Source organism: Felis catus, chromosome B1 (genome assembly GCF_018350175.1).
Source record: "Felis catus isolate Fca126 chromosome B1, F.catus_Fca126_mat1.0, whole genome shotgun sequence".
Lineage (NCBI taxonomy): Eukaryota > Metazoa > Chordata > Mammalia > Carnivora > Felidae > Felis > Felis catus.
Genome location: NC_058371.1, coordinates 69,154,756 through 69,174,696, shown reverse-complemented (window position 1 = coordinate 69,174,696; position 19,941 = coordinate 69,154,756). Strand labels below are relative to the sequence as shown.

General features: G+C 39.0%; 1 protein-coding gene across 11 annotated transcripts in view; it reads left to right on the top strand.

The window, feature by feature from the left end:
- RXFP1 (relaxin family peptide receptor 1) overlaps nt 1–19,941 on the top strand; it is a 135,650-nt gene that overhangs the window by 21,266 nt on the left and 94,443 nt on the right. The window contains exon 1 of one of the 11 annotated variants that reach the window (XM_019828775.3): nt 1,490–1,774. The exons of 9 other annotated variants lie outside the window; for them this stretch is intronic. In XM_019828775.3, coding sequence (XP_019684334.3) covers nt 1,726–1,774 — 49 coding nt within the window. In that variant the 5' untranslated portion in view covers nt 1,490–1,725. Of the gene's footprint in view, nt 1–1,489; nt 1,775–19,941 lie in introns of those variants that run through there. One more of the 11 variants, XM_019828782.3, reaches the window with a different exon arrangement.

Genomic DNA, 19,941 nt, shown 5'->3' with positions numbered 1-19,941 from the left:
CTCAGCTTTACTGTTGAGAAGCTTCCTATGGGCTTCCCTTCAAAAATTGCCCTAATATGCCCCTTAGCATCCTTCTAGGAAACACTGTTTCTAAAACAAATAAAAAATCATTAATCACTTAAGTCATTTCAAGTATTAGTATAAAGAATATACACTGAATGAACACTTACTGATCATTAAATGAGCATTCAAATTCAGTTAACCATAAACATTTCTACTAAAATAACAGTGTCTTCATTGAATAAATCTGATAAATAAAGGACTTATAAAGATTCCTATACCTCATTTCTCCTTTCATGGCATTAATTACTTCTACAGGAAAAAAGAAAAGTAGTGTTAATATAAACTTTTAGCCACATTTTAGAAATAAGCTTCCTGAAAAAAAAGAGAAAAAAAGAAAGAGAAAAGAAAGAAAGAAAGAAAGAAAGAAAGAAAGAAAGAAAGAAAGAAAGAAAGAAAGAAAGAAAAAAGAAAGGGCTTCCTGTGATGAAATAAATGATATCATGATGTGTAACTTACATAGAGTCTATATGTAGAGAGAGATTAGGAGGCATTAACCTCATGAGCAAATTTCTCATGGCAAGGTGCTGCCCATTGCTTTAGCAATAAATTAGCAAACTGAAAAATAAGAATGATATAGCCTGGTTAAAAGAAGAAAGCACTGCATGGAAATGTTTTTCCTTGTTTTCCTTTCCTTTTTTTTTCCTACTTATACAAGTCATCATCATATGAATGGCTGCCATTTGGTAACCACCTACTATGCCCTAGAACCTATGCCAGATATTCAGTATGCACTATGCTGATCATCCCAGCCACCTTGCCTTTTTCCTCCAGATATTTTCCTCCAGAAAACCAAAGGTCAGCCAAGAGCAAGCAACTACACAACTATAGTTTGTTTGAATCAGACCATGATTCAAACCCAGGAAGGCTTTACTCCACAACCAATGACTTGTCGTGCTCTCTCCACTGCAGTCAAATTCATGGGCTCAAGAAAATTTAAGATTTGTTTTTTATTCCTTTGTATTTTTCTGTAAACAATATCCTATCATTCAAATGCCTAAACTCAGATCACAAAAGAATGCTACAGTTACATTTTAATCCTTGCCTTATAGTTAATTCCACCAAGGCATTTTGCCCCGTGTAGTTCTGTTCTTTTCCTAGTCCCAAGTCACTGAGGAGAAAAAATAGTTTTCATTTGTAATGTATCTCTAGCTCAGTTTCTTTCTAGTAGTGTGACTTTGATCAGCTCAGACATTTGTCAGTTCACACACACTCTCATTTGTACACTGCGGCAGGACATAGAAACAAGATGTTTAGAGTCAAGAAGAGCTTGTATGTTCTCTGTCTGAAACTTTTGCTCACTGCTCAGCTTTGTGTTCCCTCTTGTGTGTGTGTGTGTGTGTGTGTGTGTGTGTGTGTGTGCGCGCGTGCGCACGCGCGCACGTCTGCTGGGGGTGTGTGTGTGGAGAGGGTGTAAAGAAGGATATTAAGACTTTTTGCAAAGGAGGGTGGGAGGAGAGATTCTGAGAAACAGAAAGGAAGAAAGAAAAGAAAAGGGAATGGAAAGAGAGGGAGAGGAAATGAGAGAGGAAGGAGGGTGAACTGCTTTGTAGCTGCTAAGATTGCAGACAGAAATAGCACACAACCACCGTGAGCTGTGTGCGACTCAGAAACCAAGACCAAATTGTATTCACTTTTATTAATCAGTTGCTCAGAGAGAAGGAAATGACATCTGGTCCTGTCTTCTTCTACATCTTAATTTTGGGTAAATATTGTAAGTATGCTCAGTATTTAATTTTATATACCTTAATAATATTGTATGAACTAATCACAATTACAAATGTTTATTACTTACATTTATGCTTTTGAGATAATTTTTTTTCTGATAAAATTGTAATCTCACTTCAGAATTATTCTTAAGTCATTTCTGGTATTTATATTAGAAACTGGACTATCCTGGCAGAGTCAAATGTCGAGCAAGATTAACGTGACATACAAACCTATGCTTCATAAAAACCAATTTGTTTAAGCAATAATTATTTTATAAGTAATTTTATAATGTTTCAAGAGAAGCAGTCCTTAAAGAGATCGTGTTCAAGTAAGATGCCCACTGAAATATTCTGGGAAAGACTTTACGTGTATTCAGCTTTCTGTGTAGTTTTAACACTTTGTAGTCCCGGTCCTTTGTGATTTGATATCACAGGTGTGCCTTCTCACTGAGAAATGCATTCATAAAATCTTTTTTATTCAACAAGATCTCTTGCTATGCCTTGGAAAAAAAAAAAAAAAAAAAAGGAAAAGCACAAAGCAGTGAAAGGCACAGACACACCAGGAGCCCAGATGGGCATTTTTACTTTTGTTACTATGACAATTTTTGCTTTCTCCATGTATGCTGTAGTTTATTTTTCAGAAAAAAAAATTTTTTTTAATCAAAGGAGAGGCATTCTGCATTACACCCTCTTTATATTATGTAAGTAGAAATAAAATGTTTATGTCTCTTAGGTACTAAATTATGAGACAGTCCAAGGAAATCAAGAAAGAAAACTTTCTGGGTGTCTTTAACACCTTATGATGCTGGGAATGACAAACTTTAACACATTTAGAATTCACACGCATGTTTACACTCCTCCATGTCTTCAAAAGTTTGCAGAAGGTGGTTTTCACTGAGATATTCTATTGAGAATATCTCCAAGTAAATTTCAATCCTAACTTTCCCAGTTCCGATGGCCTGTACTGCATCAAAGTGATTTTTTTTTCCTTTCCTCTCTTGGTCTCCGGTATACCTTACTTTTAATGGTCAGAGGGTGGGAGACGGCATTGAAACCGAGGAAACAGTTCAGAATCCTGGAAAAGCATCCTATTTCTTTGCTCTCTCTGTCTCTAATCTTGGTAGCTGGTACTCCATTTTTCATTCCAGTTTTGTTGAGAAATACCTGACATATATCTCTGTATAAGTTTAAGTCCTACAGAACGATGGTTTGATTTATATATGTTGTGAAATGATGACACCATAGGTTCAGCTAACATCCATATTATATAAATACAGTATAAAAGAAAAGAAAGAAGAAAAGAAATATGGGTAAAAATTGTTTCCTTGTGATGAGAACTCTTAGGATTTACTCTTTTAACAATTGTCCTGTACATCATACAGCACCTTCCTCCACCTCCCACCATTATTTCTGGCAACCACAAATTTTATCTCTTTTTCCATGAGTTTTGAGACTTTCCTTTTGTTGTAGAGATTCCAGATATAAGTGAGATCATACAGTATTTGTCTTTCTCTGTCTACCTTATTTCACTTAGCATAATGCGTTCGAGGTCCATCCATGTTTTGCAAGTGGTAGGATTTTCTTGTTGTTTTTAATCACTGAATACTACTCCATTGCATATATAGGCCACAACTTCTTTATTCTCTCATTTACTGATGGACATTTAGCTTGTTTTCATGTCTTGACTATTGTAAGTAATGCTGCTATGAATACAGGGGTATGTATCTTTTTTTGAGTTAGTGTTTTTATTACCTTTGGATATACTCCCAGAAGTGCAATTGCTGGGTCATATGGTAGTTGTATTTTTAACATTTTGAGGGTCCTTCTTTAGTGAGTATACCAATTTCCAGTTCCAATTCCATCAACAGTGTGCAAGGGTTCCCTTTCCTCCACATCCATGCCAGCTTTCTTCCCCTTGTCCTTTTAATGATAGCCATTCTAAAAAGTGTGAGCTGATATCTTATTGTGGTTTTGATTTACCTTTTCCTTGTGCATGACTGGTGATGTTGAGCATCTTTTCATGCACCTGTTGGCCCTGTTGAAATATGTCTTCTTTGGAGAAACATCTATTCAGGTCCTTTGCCCATCTTTTAATTGGGTTATTTTGTTTTTTGCCACTGAATTGCATGGGTTCTTTTTATGTTTTTGGATATTAACCCCACATCACATATATGATTTGCAAATATTTTTCTGTATGTTTTCTTTTCACTTTTTTGATGGTTTTCTTTGGTGTGCAGAAGCGTGTTAGTTTGGGGCAGTCCCACTGGTTTATTTTGTATTGTGTTGCTTGTGTCTCAGGTGCCATATCCAAAAAAGCACTACCAAAATCCATGTCAAAGAGCTTTGTTCTATGTCTTCTCCCAGAAGTTTCATGGTTTCAGTTCCTACATTTAAGACCCATTAGCCATTTTATTAATTAGAGGACCAAAAAACAAATTGCAAACCACCACCAAAAATGGAATGTTTCTCATTGTAATCCAAGTATTTAAGCTACCCGAGTTTTTGACATTTGTAGCCAACAGCCTCATAAATCAATAACATATTTTACCATCTCCTATTCCATTTCAATGAAATGAATAGATTAAATAGGCCAAAAAGATACTTCCAATTAGAATTAGACATTCTAATATGAGGAATTCAAGGGTATGTAAAAGGTGTTGAGGGCAGGGGTGCCTGAGTGGCTTAGTCTGTTAAGTGTCCAGCTCTTGGTTTTGGCTCAGGTCATAATCTCATGTTTCATGACTTTGAGCCCCACTTTGGGCTCTATATTGACAGTGTGGAGCCTACTTGGGATTCTCTGTCTCTCTTCCTCTCTCTCTCTGCCCCTCCTGTGTACCCTCTCTCTCAAAATAAATAATAAATAAACTTTAAAAAAAAAAAAAAAAGGTGATCAGAGCAAGTTGAAAAGCAACTTTGGCTAATGTGTTTCCAGCCAAGTCAGGTTAGTAAAAAATTTCCATGTTTACATATTCTCTTTTGTTAAAAAAAATTATTTCATGAGCAGAAAATAAAAGTAGATGATGATGATGATGTCAAAACCCTCCAACTTTTAAGTGTTTATTTATTTTTGAGAGACAGAACATGAGGAGGGGAGGGGCAGAGAGAGAGAGAGAGACACACACACACACACGCACACGCACACACACACGCACACAGAATCTGAAGCAGGCTCCAGGCTCTGAGCTGTCGGCACAGAGCTCAACATGGGGCTTGAACTCACAAGCCATGAGATCAAGACCTGAGCCGAAGTCAGACACTTAACTGACTGAGCCACCCAGGCACCCCCCTCCAACTTTTTAAATTTAAGTTTATTTTGTGATTTAAAAAATTAAGTTTAATTTGTGATTTAAAAACAAATTTTGACAATGTACTGTGAATACTTAAGGGCTCCAATTTCTCATCCTTCCATGCCTTCAGCAAAGGATGAGGATATAAACATCTGATGCAGTTTGGCAAGCAACATTCTTCGCTATAGGGTGTCAACGGAATGGGGAGGGTGAACGGGCATTTGGCAGGGACCTCTAAAATAGCACCACACACCCATGATTGACCTTCTAGTTTATCTCATCATCCAGCTCCACTAAGAGAGGGTTTCCTATGCACTTAGCAAAAGAAGTCAACAACTACATAAGGACAAAATCTTAAATCTCTGTAACTTCCCTGTGGTGGTGGTTGTTTGTTTGTTTGTTTCTTTCTTTCTTTGTTTTTTTAATCTACTCTTCCAGTGGCCTGGAAAAGACAATGTGCTATCATGGAAGGCTGCTGGTCTAAGGTGCTTAGCAGCACTTTATGTATCCGCTCTAAGATTTGCAGCAATGACTGACCTTCCCTGAGCCTTAGTTTGTAAAATGGCAATAAAATCATTGACCCTTAGTTTATAAAATGGCAATAAAATATTTTACCCTAACCACATCCCAAGCCCTTATGTTTGCTTCTTTTTTACATAAATTACCTCCTTGAATTTTACAACAACTCTATTATGTAGATGTAATGAAATACGTGAGGAAGGCAAGACCCAAGGACATTCAGTACCTTGTCACAAGACTCAAGCTAATAAATACCAGGATTTGAATGTTTTTCAAGTCTATACTCTTTCCCCTAGACCATGAACATTCTGAGAGATAATGTGTATAAAGACCTAAGCAATTATTAGTCACCTTGTTAACCAAAAATACTTTTTGAATGCCAATGACCTTAATAAGCAATAAGACTAAGGGGTGACTAAAAAGCATGATCCCTGCTCTGAAGGGGTAGAGTGGAGAAGACAGAAAGTTAATCTAGGATTCCCAAACAGTGAGACGGGCAAAAACCTAGGTGCACACAGACAGGGGCAACATTTAGATATAGAAAAGGTTTTCTTTGACCCTTGAGAATTTCTAATTCTTTAAAAATTCCTCTGTCTTGGGGCACTTGGGTGGCTCAGTTGGTTAAGCATCTGACTTCGACTCAGGTTGTGATCTCCCAGTCCGTGAGTTCGAGCCCCGCGTCGGGCTCTGTACTGACAACTCAGAGCCTGGAGCTGTTTCAGATTCTGTGTCTCCCTCTTTCTCTCTCCTCCCCCATGCATGCTCTGTCTCTCTCTTCTCAAAAATAAATAAACGTTAAAAAATAATAATAATAAATAATAAAAATTCCTCTGTGTATAGTCTAGTTAGTTGTATTATGCCAGTGTTGATTTATTAGTTCGATAATGTACTATGATTATACAAGATTTTACCATTGGGGAAACTGGGTGAAGGGTATATAGGACTTCTCTGTGCTATTTTTGCAACTTCTTTTGAGTCCATAATATTTTGAAATTAAAAGTTAAAAAACAATCCCCAGGAAGAATTGTATCTTAAGTCCTTATCAGCAAATGCTTTACTTATTACTTAACCAGTATCATTAAACAAAAACAATCATTTCACTCAATACTTTGGATAGATGGAGAACAAGTGAGGAAATAGGAAATAGAAGAGGCCCAAACATAAACTTGATCCACTGAAGTATTTTGCCAAGAGCTGGCACAGCTGGGAACGTCCTCATTTTCTTTTTTTTTTTTTTTTAACTTTTTTAAATGTTTATTTATTTTTGAGAGGGAGAGAGAGAGAAAGTGTAATGCAGAGAAAGAGAGGGAGACACAGAATCTGAAGCAGGCTCTAGGCTCCAAGCTGTCAGCACAGAGCCCGACATGGGGCTCGAACTCACAGACCGTGAGATCATGACCTGAGCCAAAGTCGGACACTCAACCGACTAAGCCACTTAGATGCACCACGTCCTCACTTTTCAATTCCGAATGGATACTTATAAGACCATCTGAGCTTTGCCTTAAGTCCTACAACAGGCGTACCTTCTAATATTTTTTTCTCAAACCATTCAGAAGAAGAAAGGGAAGGGTTTTCCCAGAACCGACCATTAGTATATAAAAAAAAAAAGAGAATACTGGCATATTTACCCATATCCAAAAGATGAGAGAATAAACTTTCCAATGTGCACACTACAGAAGTATCTATTATGCCGCCCTATGTTTTTGAAGGTTATTAATAATTTTTTATTGTTCTTGCTGTGAGTTTGGAATAATATTTTTAAGTTTCGAATAGGAAGAAAATTAACAGATCTGTGCAAATACATCATCATAATCTGCATCAAGGAAAGACATGATTATATTTGTGAACTAAATATTTGTGAACAAAACTAAATAGTTTTGCAAGCATAATTTCGCACATTAGGACAAACTTGTTTGCAAAGTGAAGTGCAAAGTGAAAAGCTTGGAATTGGGTATTCTAGTTAGGTGTGTTTTTTTGTTCTTTGTTTTGTCTGAAAAACTATAAGCATTCATACCATTTGATTTCAAGGACTATGATTGTGGTTATAGATGTGGTTGTTTTTATATTTACCACTTATTGAGAATTTCCCATGAACCACAAACTATGTACTAAGTGCTTTATAAACATTATCTGATTTTACCCCTATAAAAACACAAAGAGATATTCTCATTTAGCAAAAGAAGAAACAGAAAATGAGAAATATTAAGTAGTATGCCTGGCACCATTCCCTAGTAATTGTTGCAAAAGAGATTTGATTCCAAGCCTGTCTCCCTGAAAAGCCTATGCTAGCAAAACATGATTCAGTTCTAATATTTTCTAATACCATAATATCTGAGAATTAAAGGGGATTTTTAACAGATCCTCTAATCTAGCGCATTGGCCTACAGGCAAATCAGATATTTCTCCATTTCAGAGATTAAGCAAAAAAGAACTATTGACCATCCCAGAGTCATAAAACTAGTAAATCCAAACAACACCAGGTTGCACATCCCCAGGTGAGGCCCTCCCCATCCCAGGGAAGTTGAAGAAACCCATGCCCATTGTTTATGGCTCTCCTCCTATGAGCTGGTGCCATCTGCTCTACGTATATCTCTCAGTGTCCCCCAACTGAGGAATTAGGATACACAAGTAAATAATTTGAATGAATAGAAAATTAGACTCCACTTGTATTGATCTTAGGATTTTTCTTAGAAAGCACTTTTGTTTGTACCTCATGACATGGAACTATACACATTAGAAGTACCAATAAATATTTACTCCATTCCTATGTCAGTTTACCTCCTCCTCCTCCTGGGTATATTCTCCCCTCTATATCCCCACAACCTCAGTAGCTCTACTTCTTGTACATAGTCATCCAATACTCTCTCATCCTTTTTGCACCTTCACCCATCACCCTGATCAGAACAACCAAAAGCTTTGTCCTTCTTTGAAGATAAGCAGGGGCTGGCACGTCATGTATATTTCAAATTTAGGTTTTGTTCTCTGTTACAGCAAAGCTAGAAGTCAAGTTAAAAAAAAAAAAAAACATAGTATAAAGTGAGGTCTCCTGTTACTTGTGTTAGAAACTGATACTTTCCTGCTAAATAGTTGTAGTTTATAGTAATTTGTTTGATTTTTTTTTTTGCTAAGTAGATTCATTTTATAATTATTTCAATATTACCTCAATTTACTGGGGTCACCTTATTTCTTAAATCCCCCATAATAATGAATATATCTTTTTTTTAATAATACTCTCAAAAAAAAAAAAAAAAAAGAAAGAAAAAAAACCTCCAAGGATTATCCTTTGTGAGGAGGACTCTCAGGGCCGTTGCACTGGATGCTCTAGGCCTTGCCTCTGACAACTGCACCAGTTCCTCTCTCCACCTCTCTCTCTCTCCATCATTCCTCCTCAACCTATCACCCCTCCCTGATATTGTCTCCAGAACTCAAGTTCTCCTCCATAGTGAAGAACAACATAGGAGCACCTGGGAGCTCAGTCGGTTAAGCATCCAACTCTTTGTTCCTCTCAGGTCATATTCCCAGGGTCGTGGGATCAAGCCCTGCATCAGGCTCTGCTCTGATAGCATAGAGCCTGCTTGGGATTCTCTCCTGTTCTCTCTGCCCCTCTCCCACTCATGCAAGAGCTCTCACTCTCTCTCTCTCTCTCGCTCTCGCTCTCTCTCGCTCTCTCTCTCTCCCAAATAAACATTTAACACACACACACACACACACACACACACAGCTCTCTGGCCTGAGCCCCTGTCTCCAAACTCAACTCCAGGTCCACCTTTGGTCAAGGTGCTCTGTTGAACCAAAATGTCACCACATGATTAGCTACAAAAAGGAACGCAGACAATCTGATACAGTCTTTAATAGTAAGATTCACCCTTCTTTTTTTTTTTAATTTTTTTAACGTTTATTTATTATTGAGAGACAGAGAGACATAGAGCATGAGCATGGGAAGGGCCAAGAGACAGGGAGACACAGAATCCTAAGCAAGCTCCAGGCTCTGATCTGTCAGCACAGAGCCCAACACGAGGCTCAAACCCACAGACTGCGAGATCATGTCCTGAGGCGAAGTTGGACGCTTCACTGACTGAGCCACTCATGCGCCCCAAGATTCACCCTTCTTAAAAGGCAACTAACATTTAAATTTTTTTTTGTTTTTATTAGAGGATTGAATATGCACTTGAACTGAAAGGCCATCCAATTATATGAGCTAATTAATTGATTAAAACATCTAATTACACTGCTGTCCCCTAATCATTTCTCTTAATTCCTATCTAATATATTTAAAGAAAAATAGTAAGTTTTTTCTGTTTCCAGCATCTGAATCTTTAGTGAATTACTATCTAGTTAGACAGTTCCATCTTCTGTCTCTCAAGTACTTTTTTAATTTAAGTCTCATAAAATCAGACTTTTGAGTTCAGGGGAAAGTCAAAAACTTATAGAGTACAACACCCTCATTTTTTACATAGCAAGAAACTGAGGCCATATAGCTGTGTTCCCTTTTGTCATCAGTTGTATTATTCTTTACTTACTCTTAAAAATGGGCCTCCAGGGGCGCCTGGGTGGCGCAGTCGGTTAAGCGTCCGACTTCAGCCAGGTCACGATCTCGCGGTCTGTGAGTTCGAGCCCCGCGTCGGGCTCTGGGTTGATGGCTCAGAGCCTGGAGCCTGTTTCCGATTCTGTGTCTCCCTCTCTCTCTGCCCCTCCCCCATTCATGCTCTGTCTCTCTCTGTCCCAAAAATAAATAAACGTTGAAAAAAAAAATTAAAAAAAAAAAATGGGCCTCCAATTTCATATGTAGGGCAAGAAGGGCAGGAAATATAGAAGGGTAGAATGTCACCTTAAAGTAGAGAGAACCTACAATGATGTTATTAAAACAAATTTATTATCACCCAAAATCCTAGCCTTAAAGATTAAGATTTTGCCAATACACTAAGCTTAGTATAATCATTATTCACATACCTGCCTAGTAAACATTTTAAATCATTCTCACAGCCAGTGAGAGAATGAGCAGGGAGAGAAGGGTCTGATCACACTTCTCCAAGTCCTTGCTCGCAGTCAGGCCCAGAGGAACTTTAACGAAAGGGGCTTTTATAAATCTCCAAGTGATTAAGATCCAGTGGATGTTTTCATTATCTCTATTCCCTCTCCAGTCCATACCCCCATGCTATCCCTCAGACAACTACATTTTCCTTAAAGATACAGCCCTTTCCATCTGAAAGGGCCCTGAATCTGGCCCTTGGGGGCATTCCATCTAAGGTGGAGGAGTCTTGATAGGCTGTAGGAAACCTGAGGCTGAAGATTGCTATACAGGTGTCAGGTGAAGCCACAGTGGAAGAAACTTTGTCAACTTCTCAGGAGTAATTTGTAAACTACCAGGATCTGCCCAACACTTCTTTTTTTTGTTTTGTTTTTAAGTTTATTTAATTATTTTGAGAGAGAGAGAGAGAGAAAACAGCAGGGGAGGGCCAGAGAGAGAGGGAGAGAGAGAGAATCTACACACTGTCAGCACAAAGCTTGACACGAGGCTGGAACTCACAGCCGTGAGATCGTGACCTGAGCTGAAATCAAGAGTCAGCTACTTAATCTACTGAGCCACGAAAGCGACCCACTTCCTGACACTTCTAGTTTCAGACAGATGCTTTCTTTTCTCCAGGTAACCCTAAATAGCTTGGTTGCCAAATACCTACACACTTGACCTCTCCCATCACCTCTCCCCCAAAAAAGAATACCGTGTCTTCTGTCATTCTGCCTGTGCCGAGGCTGGTGCCCAGAGAAGGGAGATACATTTGAGACCGTGTTCATACTGAATAGAGTCACCCTAACTTGCTCCTTCCTCCCTCGCCCTGCCTCAGCACACACACACAATTCCCTGAGATGGTAGCCACACGTCTCCCAACTTCAAGGAGATGGCAGAGACACGTAGAGAAGCAATGCAACGCATCCTCACTGCTGTGCGAAGCTACCCAAAGGCATTAACGATTCATGATTTGGTAGCAAATACATCCCACACTGGTAATAAGCTGTCTGTTACCATGCCAGGCTGATTTCCTCTTTATCCTGTGGGGGGAGGCAAGCTTTGCATTGAGATGAAGTGGGTATGCCGACACTGAACACGTCTCCTTGGCCACTTTCCCACCTCCTTCAGGCTTTGATCCTGCTGCGTGCTCAGTTTCTCCTCTTTTTCATCTCCCCCACATTCAGGCTGCTTAGTGCCAAGTGGAATCAGCAGCATTTCCTTCCCTGACTTCCAAGAGGCCCGGATATCGATTTCTAATTCTGATCAACAAGCTCTTCTGCACCCTCGCTACCACCTGATTTCTCCCTTTTCATCCTAACCATTCTCTCTATTCCTCAGACTCACCATACGTCATGAAGAAACACACACAAAGGGAAACTCTCGTCTCTTGGTCGCACATCTTGCAACCAGAATTCTTACTTCTACCCACCTCTTATCCTTAATATCCCCCCTCGTGAGTTAGGACCTTCATGAAGGATAGTTCCCTATTAAACAGGTTTTCGACAGATCACATATGCACAATCCATTCTGCAGCTACCTGCATTCACGGACATTCTGGCTCATTTTTGAAGCATTTAGTAAGATGGTGCCCCCATCTGATCCTCACGGTATAAGGGAATTATCACCCTACAGGTTCCTGTGTTGTAGCCATTCAAGCAGATAAATCTTACTTCATAGATTCGAAATTGAAATGTTATAGGATAAAACATGCTGATGGACATGAAATGTGCATGCCTGGATCTGAGAGAAATCACGTAAGTTACCACACAAAGCTGTTTTGATAAAGCTTTTGTCCAGGTTCCATGGTGCAGGTATAAATTAAGGGAAAGAACCGATTAAGCTCTCGGGTGCATCAGGCACTAGCTTCTGAGACAAAACACAACTGGCACCACTACCTCGGTCACTCGCAAAACCTCTGATCCTTGTCTTTCCTTTTCAGCCTCTGCCCTCATCTTCCTGCTCACCCCCAGCCTTTGGATATTTTAATAGGCTTTTCCCAGCGCAGGCTAGAAATGTTTGACTCATTTTCAATGGTCCAGAAGATTTGCTCTCCTGGTTGTGGCTGATTTATTGGACACCGCAAAACTGCTTCATGGTTTATAAATGTTTCTACTTTCTCACACGTTTCCAGCTTGGACAAGAAGACGTCATCGGTCATGCTTTCTGTTCGATTCTCCTAACCTCCACTTAACCTCCTTCTTTGTGGTAAAATCAGGAGAGCTGGCTAGTTTAGCTAAGTTAAATTTAGATTTTTGTTTCTTCCCTTCTGCCTGCAGCCCTTACCCCTGATCTTGAGTGCCCACAGCACAACAGTGCAGGCTCCCTGGAAAGAGGGATTGTTTTTATTTGTTGAAACCCCATAACTTTTCTCAGCAACTGAGCATTCACCCCCAGTGTTGACCTGAAATAATGGAGCAAATCATTTGTCCATCAAATCCACTTTAGTGGCAAAAAATCTATACAAATCTTTTTTGTCGTGCTCCTGGCTCTTAGGCATCTTTTTCAAAGTTTCTATGCTGGTAATATACAGTGGCTTCAATATTATTCTCATGGTCCATTGTAGTCATTACCTAGGAGGAGCTGCATGAAGAAATTAAACAGACTCATTCCCTTCTCTCTAGGAGTTTACAACCTATGACAGCTTTAATGCCTGTTGTATAAGATGGATACAAATAGACACAGGCTAGAATTATCAACTTAAGATGTGAACAGATAGGTCAAGGCCAAATGGTTTGTCCTGATTAAATCCCCTCCACATTTTGCTTATGGTACAGCTATAATGAATACCTGAACAGATAACTGAGGAGTGAATGTGGTAGTGATCAAGAAGAATGGAACCTGACAAGGCAGTGTGTTGTGGAGGAATGAAAGCAAGAATGATGCCACGTCATATGGAATAAATATAAGTAGTGTTTGCAGATGGACAGTAAGTTTTAAGACATTAAAGAATTCAGTGAAATCACCCAGCAGTCTGTGACGTAGAGGCAGGATAAGGAACTAACGGAGGCATTCATGTGTTGGTGGTGGTGTTAGTACCAGCGTAAACTTTATTATATGTGATCCAATCCCAGAATGGGTTCACATTTAATGACACTCATACAGAACAAGGGCGTTCCCTTTATTCATGCCTCCGAAAAATTTAGACTCCTCCATTGTACGTGATCTACACGAATCCTACTGAAGTCCCATGGCCTCTCTTCTCTATTACTCTTCAATCTCCAAGAACTTTTTGACTCTTCTCCCCAGATTTCTTTCTTGGATGCAAGACTGCATGGCCTCCCTTCAGCCTCCTGCCCCCCATCACTCAACCCTCATTCCTAACACACTCCTGACACCGCACACTCCTCTGCCGCACGGTCTCCTTGGGCACAAAATGTGTTTTCTAGTCTACTTTTTTCAGGAAAATTCACCTCTCGTGTTTTTTTTCCTTCAGAAAACACAGGGTAGGGGAGAAGTTCAGAGAAGAAGGTTAAAAGGCAATGCCAACATTCTGGTCATAAAATTTAAGGGTGCAGGGAAAGGTTGTAAACTATTACACACACATACACACACACACACACACACACACACACACAATAATAGCTTTGTCCGATCATTAATATTAAGTATATCAAAACCAGACATAGTATATAATACACAAATTTTCATTTTTAGGCCACAAATCTCATATGCATAAAAGTGAAATTTTGTTTCTGTGACTAAACTCAGAACTCGTGACTCCTACATAAAATGATAAACATTTAAATTTGCTAATTCAAAGTAGCTTGGTTTAAAAATCAGGAACCTGGGGCGCCTGGGTGGCGCAGTTGGTTAAGCGTCCGACTTCAGCCAGGTCACGATCTTGTGGTCCGTGAGTTCAAGCCCCGCGTCAGGCTCTGGGCTGATGGCTCAGAGCCTGGAGCCTGTTTCCGATTCTGTGTCTCCCTCTCTCTCTGCCCCTCCCCCGTTCATGCTCTGTCTCTCTCTGTCCCAAAAATAAATAAACGTTGAAAAAAAAATAAAAAATAAAAAAATAAAAATCAGGAACTTTAGGGGCACCTAGGTGGCTCAGTCACGTAAGCAAGCGTCCAACTTTGGCTCAGGTCATGATTTCATGGTTCGTGAGTTCAAGCCCTGACTTGGGCTCTGTGCTGACAGTGTAAAGCCTGCTTGGGATTCTCTCTCCCTACCTCCCTCTCTGGCCCTCCCCCACTCACCTTCTGTCTGTCTCTCTGTCCCTCTCTCTCAAAATTAAATAAACATTAAAATAAAATTTTTTTAAAGATACAATCTTAATCACCTAAGAATTCTTATCCACTCCACCCATTTTCCCCTTCTGCCCAATAGCATCTAGACTCAGAGGCAGCTTCTGAAACATGAAAGTGGAGGACAGGTGGAGAGATGAACATCTACAGTAACTTTGTCAGTCCTGTGTGGGGTTTAGCTCCTCTGTTGGATTTTGGCATCAGCACTCACCAAAGCACTCAAACACTTTCATGTTCTCCAGCTACCAGATAATCCACATGCTTCTCACCCAGCAACAATGCCCACCTACATTGACTGTCTGCTCATAGCCAGTCTTCTCAGAACAGCATAAGAAATCCTCAAATGTCCTTCATCTGCCAGGAACCCTGGGGCGATTTGAGGTTGACTCAGACCCTGTTCTGACTTACCTCTGTGCCACAGCTCCCCCGGCCCCTCACATCACTCAGGGCACATGGCTTCTGCTAGAGACTTGCCCTTTCCTTGGACTGCATATTTGGATTTGGGACAAGAATCACCTCTGTTTGGGCAATCCCCCAAGCTCCCTCAGTGATTTTCGCCTTCCCCCTTCCCCAACGGAGTTTTGGATTCCAAGTTGACAGTGTGCTTCATCCTCCCATTTGGTTCCCCCCAAGTTCAAAAAAAACTGCTTTAAGGACATCACACATGCTTACTCACCTCTATAGGTTGGGGAAAACCTCAGTGCTCTGAGTCCTTCAGTATTTATTTATTTTCACTTTCAAGAAAATTCTAAAGAAAAATCAGAATATTCACAACTTAATGGTGGGTAGGGTTATTCACTTTATCAAAGGAATATCTTCATTTGATGGTTTTGCTGTTTTTTAAGTCACATGAAAATGTGCCCATCCTATTTGGATCCTAATTCAAATATCATGACACAAATCTTATATTCTTTCTGGTACCATCTCCTTCCACTCTTTCATTCTATTGCCCAACTGGTTTCTCTTATTTCACTTACACCTACCTTTTCTGTAATTTTTATTTTTAATCTCTCTTCCCTACATTTTACTGTATGCTTTCTTTTCCTGTTCTAACAACACAATATTATAATATTGTACATTATTATAGATGAAAACACCAAAACATAAAAGTTTTATTCAGATTGTGAAAAATCGCAAATCATTGTGTCTATCTATTATCTTTCTTCCAGAATATGTGAGGGGCACCTGGGTGGCTCAGTCCATTAAGCATCAGACTCTTGGTTTCGGCTCAGATCATGATGGGTTTGGTTCATGGGATCGAGCCCTCTCTCTATCCCTCCCCTTCTCTCTCTCTCTCTCTCTCTCTCTCTCTCTCTCTCTCTCTCTGTCTCAAAATAAATAAATAAGCTTAAAAAAATTAGAATCTGTAAAACAATAGAGTTTCTGATAAATATTAGGAAGGAACAAAGAGTGGTCTGACATGATGCTCTCCTCCACCAGAAGCTGTGCTATCACACATCCTCCAATCAGTCTCCAGGAATCTACACTACTTGTAAATTTATTCCAGGGTAATTGTTGCAAAAGTTTAATATATATTATAACGTGCTGTCTTAGATACACAAAATGTACTAGACCAAAGCTACCATATTCTGATTATTAACATGAATTATTTATATTGCTGAAGTTGTAATTAGAGTCAGTTACATTATTGAAGTTCTGGTTGAAGATAAACACGTCAGGGTGTTGTCTAATTAAATCCTCACATGAACCTTGAAGGGTAATGTATTCTCCTCTCTCTACATGAGGGACTGCCTCAGATTTAGAAACTTGCTAAGATCACCAGCTCGTAAGTGCTTAATTTAGAACTTGAACTCGGGTTTATCTGGCACCCAAGTCTGAGTTCTTTCCACTCATCATACAAGCACCAAAGTCATGATACTTAATTATGGTATATTATCTCTCATTTTATAGGACAAATATTTTTATTCCCATTTACAGATAAGCAAACTGATCAAGCAATCTCAACTCAATTCAGATCTACCACTTACTGTTTCGTGGGGAAAAAAAGAGAAAGCACTGGCAGGAACAGGTAGTGTGTGGGCAGGAAATGGCGTGGCAGGTTTAGGAAATGATGGGAAGTTTGGGTGGCTTAAGAAATAGGGCTAAAGCAAGTGCTTGGAGTTAGAGAAGCTAGAAGATCTTTGGAACCAGATTATGTAGTCTTTGTAAACCACGCTCAACAATGGACTTCGTCATATATGCACAGAATGATATAAAGAGATTTATCTTCTAGGAAGTTATCCCAGCAGCTTACCAAAAGTGGTTTCTAGATCACTGAGCCGTTGAAAACAACCCTTAAAGGAAGTGTCCACTGCACTCGAGTCACTAGAGAAGACTGTGACCAAGTCAAGTTAGCTGCTGGGTTTTACATTGTTTTCATAGGACCTTGATACATTTTTAATGTATTTTCTCCCTGTTTAGTACCTATAAAATACACAAAATATGTGTGGAATACAAGACAGACTTTTTGTCTACTACACTGAATATGATAATATTGGCCTTTTGTGACATTGCGCTCCACAAAAATCCAACTATTATCTCTACTTCTAGTTCCCAAAACTCTTTTGATCCACTCTGTGCCTGTATTTACATGTTTCTTGTTTTCTATGTGTTATTTTCTCACTGTTTTCTTTAACTGCATAAAGTTTGGGATCCAATTTGAAAATAAGTCAGAAGACAAAACATAATAGAAAACATTGTTAACAAAAGTACATACGATAATGGACAATAGGTGGCCACGGTGTTTATTTGAATCAAATGGAAGGTACTATCTAGAAGTACAATCTCTACTCTTTAATCAATGAGTAACTTGGCAGCACAAAGCTGTTACTAAGAAAGTATCAGTACACAAACTTCAGGGATTTTACTCAGCAACTCGCAATACTCAGTGACCTCACCATAGTGGAAAAACAGTATTTATATAAATAACTTAAAATATTGTGTTCATAGGGCCAAGGCATAATATCTGTAAGATATAATTTTACCCGTTGCTTTAATATGTTCATGTTTTAGTTGATAACACTACTTGTGATAAGTTTTAGGCCCAAGTGTACATTCATTACTTTATTTCTTAAAGTTTCCTTGATGAAGGGCACAGTAAGAATGGGGTGAAATGGTGCTGAAAGTTTATGGCACAAATACTGACCATGCATCAGAGAGGCCCTTGACCCTCAGCATACTTCTAATCTCCCTAAAAATTGCACATTCATGGTCATGCTATCTAGAAAAGTAGCTTGTCCAGAACATCTTCAAAATAATAGCATATTATAGTATTCCTGCAAGTTACTATTAACTCAAGCATTAAACTAAAGGAGCTACATGAGTGAGTTGGCCAGTTAGCTTAGTTGGTTAGATCATGGTGCTAAAAAGAGACACATGACTGAAAATGGGCTCTTTGGGGAAATATTGTAAACATTATGTAAAAAACATTGCTAATGGCTTCTAATATGATTAGAAATGTTACAACTACTAGTCATAGAAAACTAACAAGTAGTTTCAATACATTTACCAAAAAAAACAAGACATTTGCTTTCAGCTGAACAAATCCTTCCGCTGGATAAATTACTTTCTGGTGTAAATTAAATGCATATTTGGAAAATATATTAACTCTTAAAAATAACACAGAGGGCACCTGGGTGGCTCAGTAGGTTGCATGCCCGACTCTTGATTTTGGCTCAGGTCATGACTTCATGGTCATGAGATAGAGCACCACATTGGGCTCCATGCTGAGGGTGGAGCCTGCTTGGGATTTTCTCTCTCCCTCACTCTCTCTCTCTCTCTGCCTCTCCCCCACTCATGCACATGTGCTCTCTCACTCTCTTTCAAAATAAATATATAAACATTTTTAAAAAATAACAGACTCAAAAAATCACATACATTCCAGACTTGCAATATTGATGTACTATTTAGGGTTTACAGTGGTGAGCGAAGAATTCCACATGTATAGAATGCACAAAGTTCTGTTTATGGTTTTCCTTAAAAAAGTAAATTCCATGCCAATTTGTCAATTCATGAAAACCTAGCTAATATAGGAAAATTGATTTTTGTTCACTTAATTATAGTGATTATATTATTTGTTCACTTACAGATATATATTCTAGATTCTAAATCTAAAATCCAACCTGTCTTTAGGATTTTTACTATCATGGGATGACAGAATACAGCTGGAGTAAACATGGTGTTATTCCACCACTAGCTATACTGAAGAGCTAGTCCTAATTTTAAATATTTCTCTTTGCATCTCTTTCTTCCCTTAATTTTCTCTTCCGTTCCTCCCCTTGCCCCAAAAATACAACTAAGTTTCCTTTATCTAGTTGTTTCATAGACAAAAATCTGTGGTCCCTAGAGTTGTTATAGGTCTGGTAAAGGGCCTCATGTCCTTTGAGGAAACAAAGACTTCGTGGCCAACTACACTAACATCAGGCCCGGGATGTGTTTGGAGAATATTTATAGAAATTGGACCCTAACTAGCTCAAGTCAGAGTCTGGAAGAAAAGCCCAGGCCACGCCTTTAAAGAGATCTTCAAGGCACCACCATTTTAAAATACTATTCCAAATGTTTCAAATTCATAGGCAATTATTCATTCTTCCTTTCCTTTGACTAATATTTTTTTGAGTTCTTACAGTATGTCTAGCACTGATACAGGCATCAGAAATTAATGGTGGACAAAACAAGAAAGATCCCTTGTCTATGAGAATTTATATTCTGGGAGCAATATTCAAATAACAAAAAAATAAACTAATAAATAAAATGTCCCTGATAGAAATAAGTATTGTGAAGAAGAAGGGCGGGGAGGGAACCAATAGTGTAATAGGAGAGTAACCAGCTAGGAATGTGGAGGGACTTGAGATAGGTGACCCCAGTTTTTGTAAGGCAGGGATATTTATGCTGAGACCTGAATAATGAGGAATAATCAGCCATGACCCAGGGGAAGAACAGTCCAGGCATCCAGGTTGTTGGAACAGCTAACTCAAAGACCTTAAAGTAAGAACAAACAGCCCATCTAGAGGACAGTCAATATGGATGAAATTAAGTGAAGCAGGAAAAGTGGAAAGAAACCAAATCAGTGAATAGGAAAGGTTCACTCAAGTAAGGTCAGAAGGGGAGGATAGAAA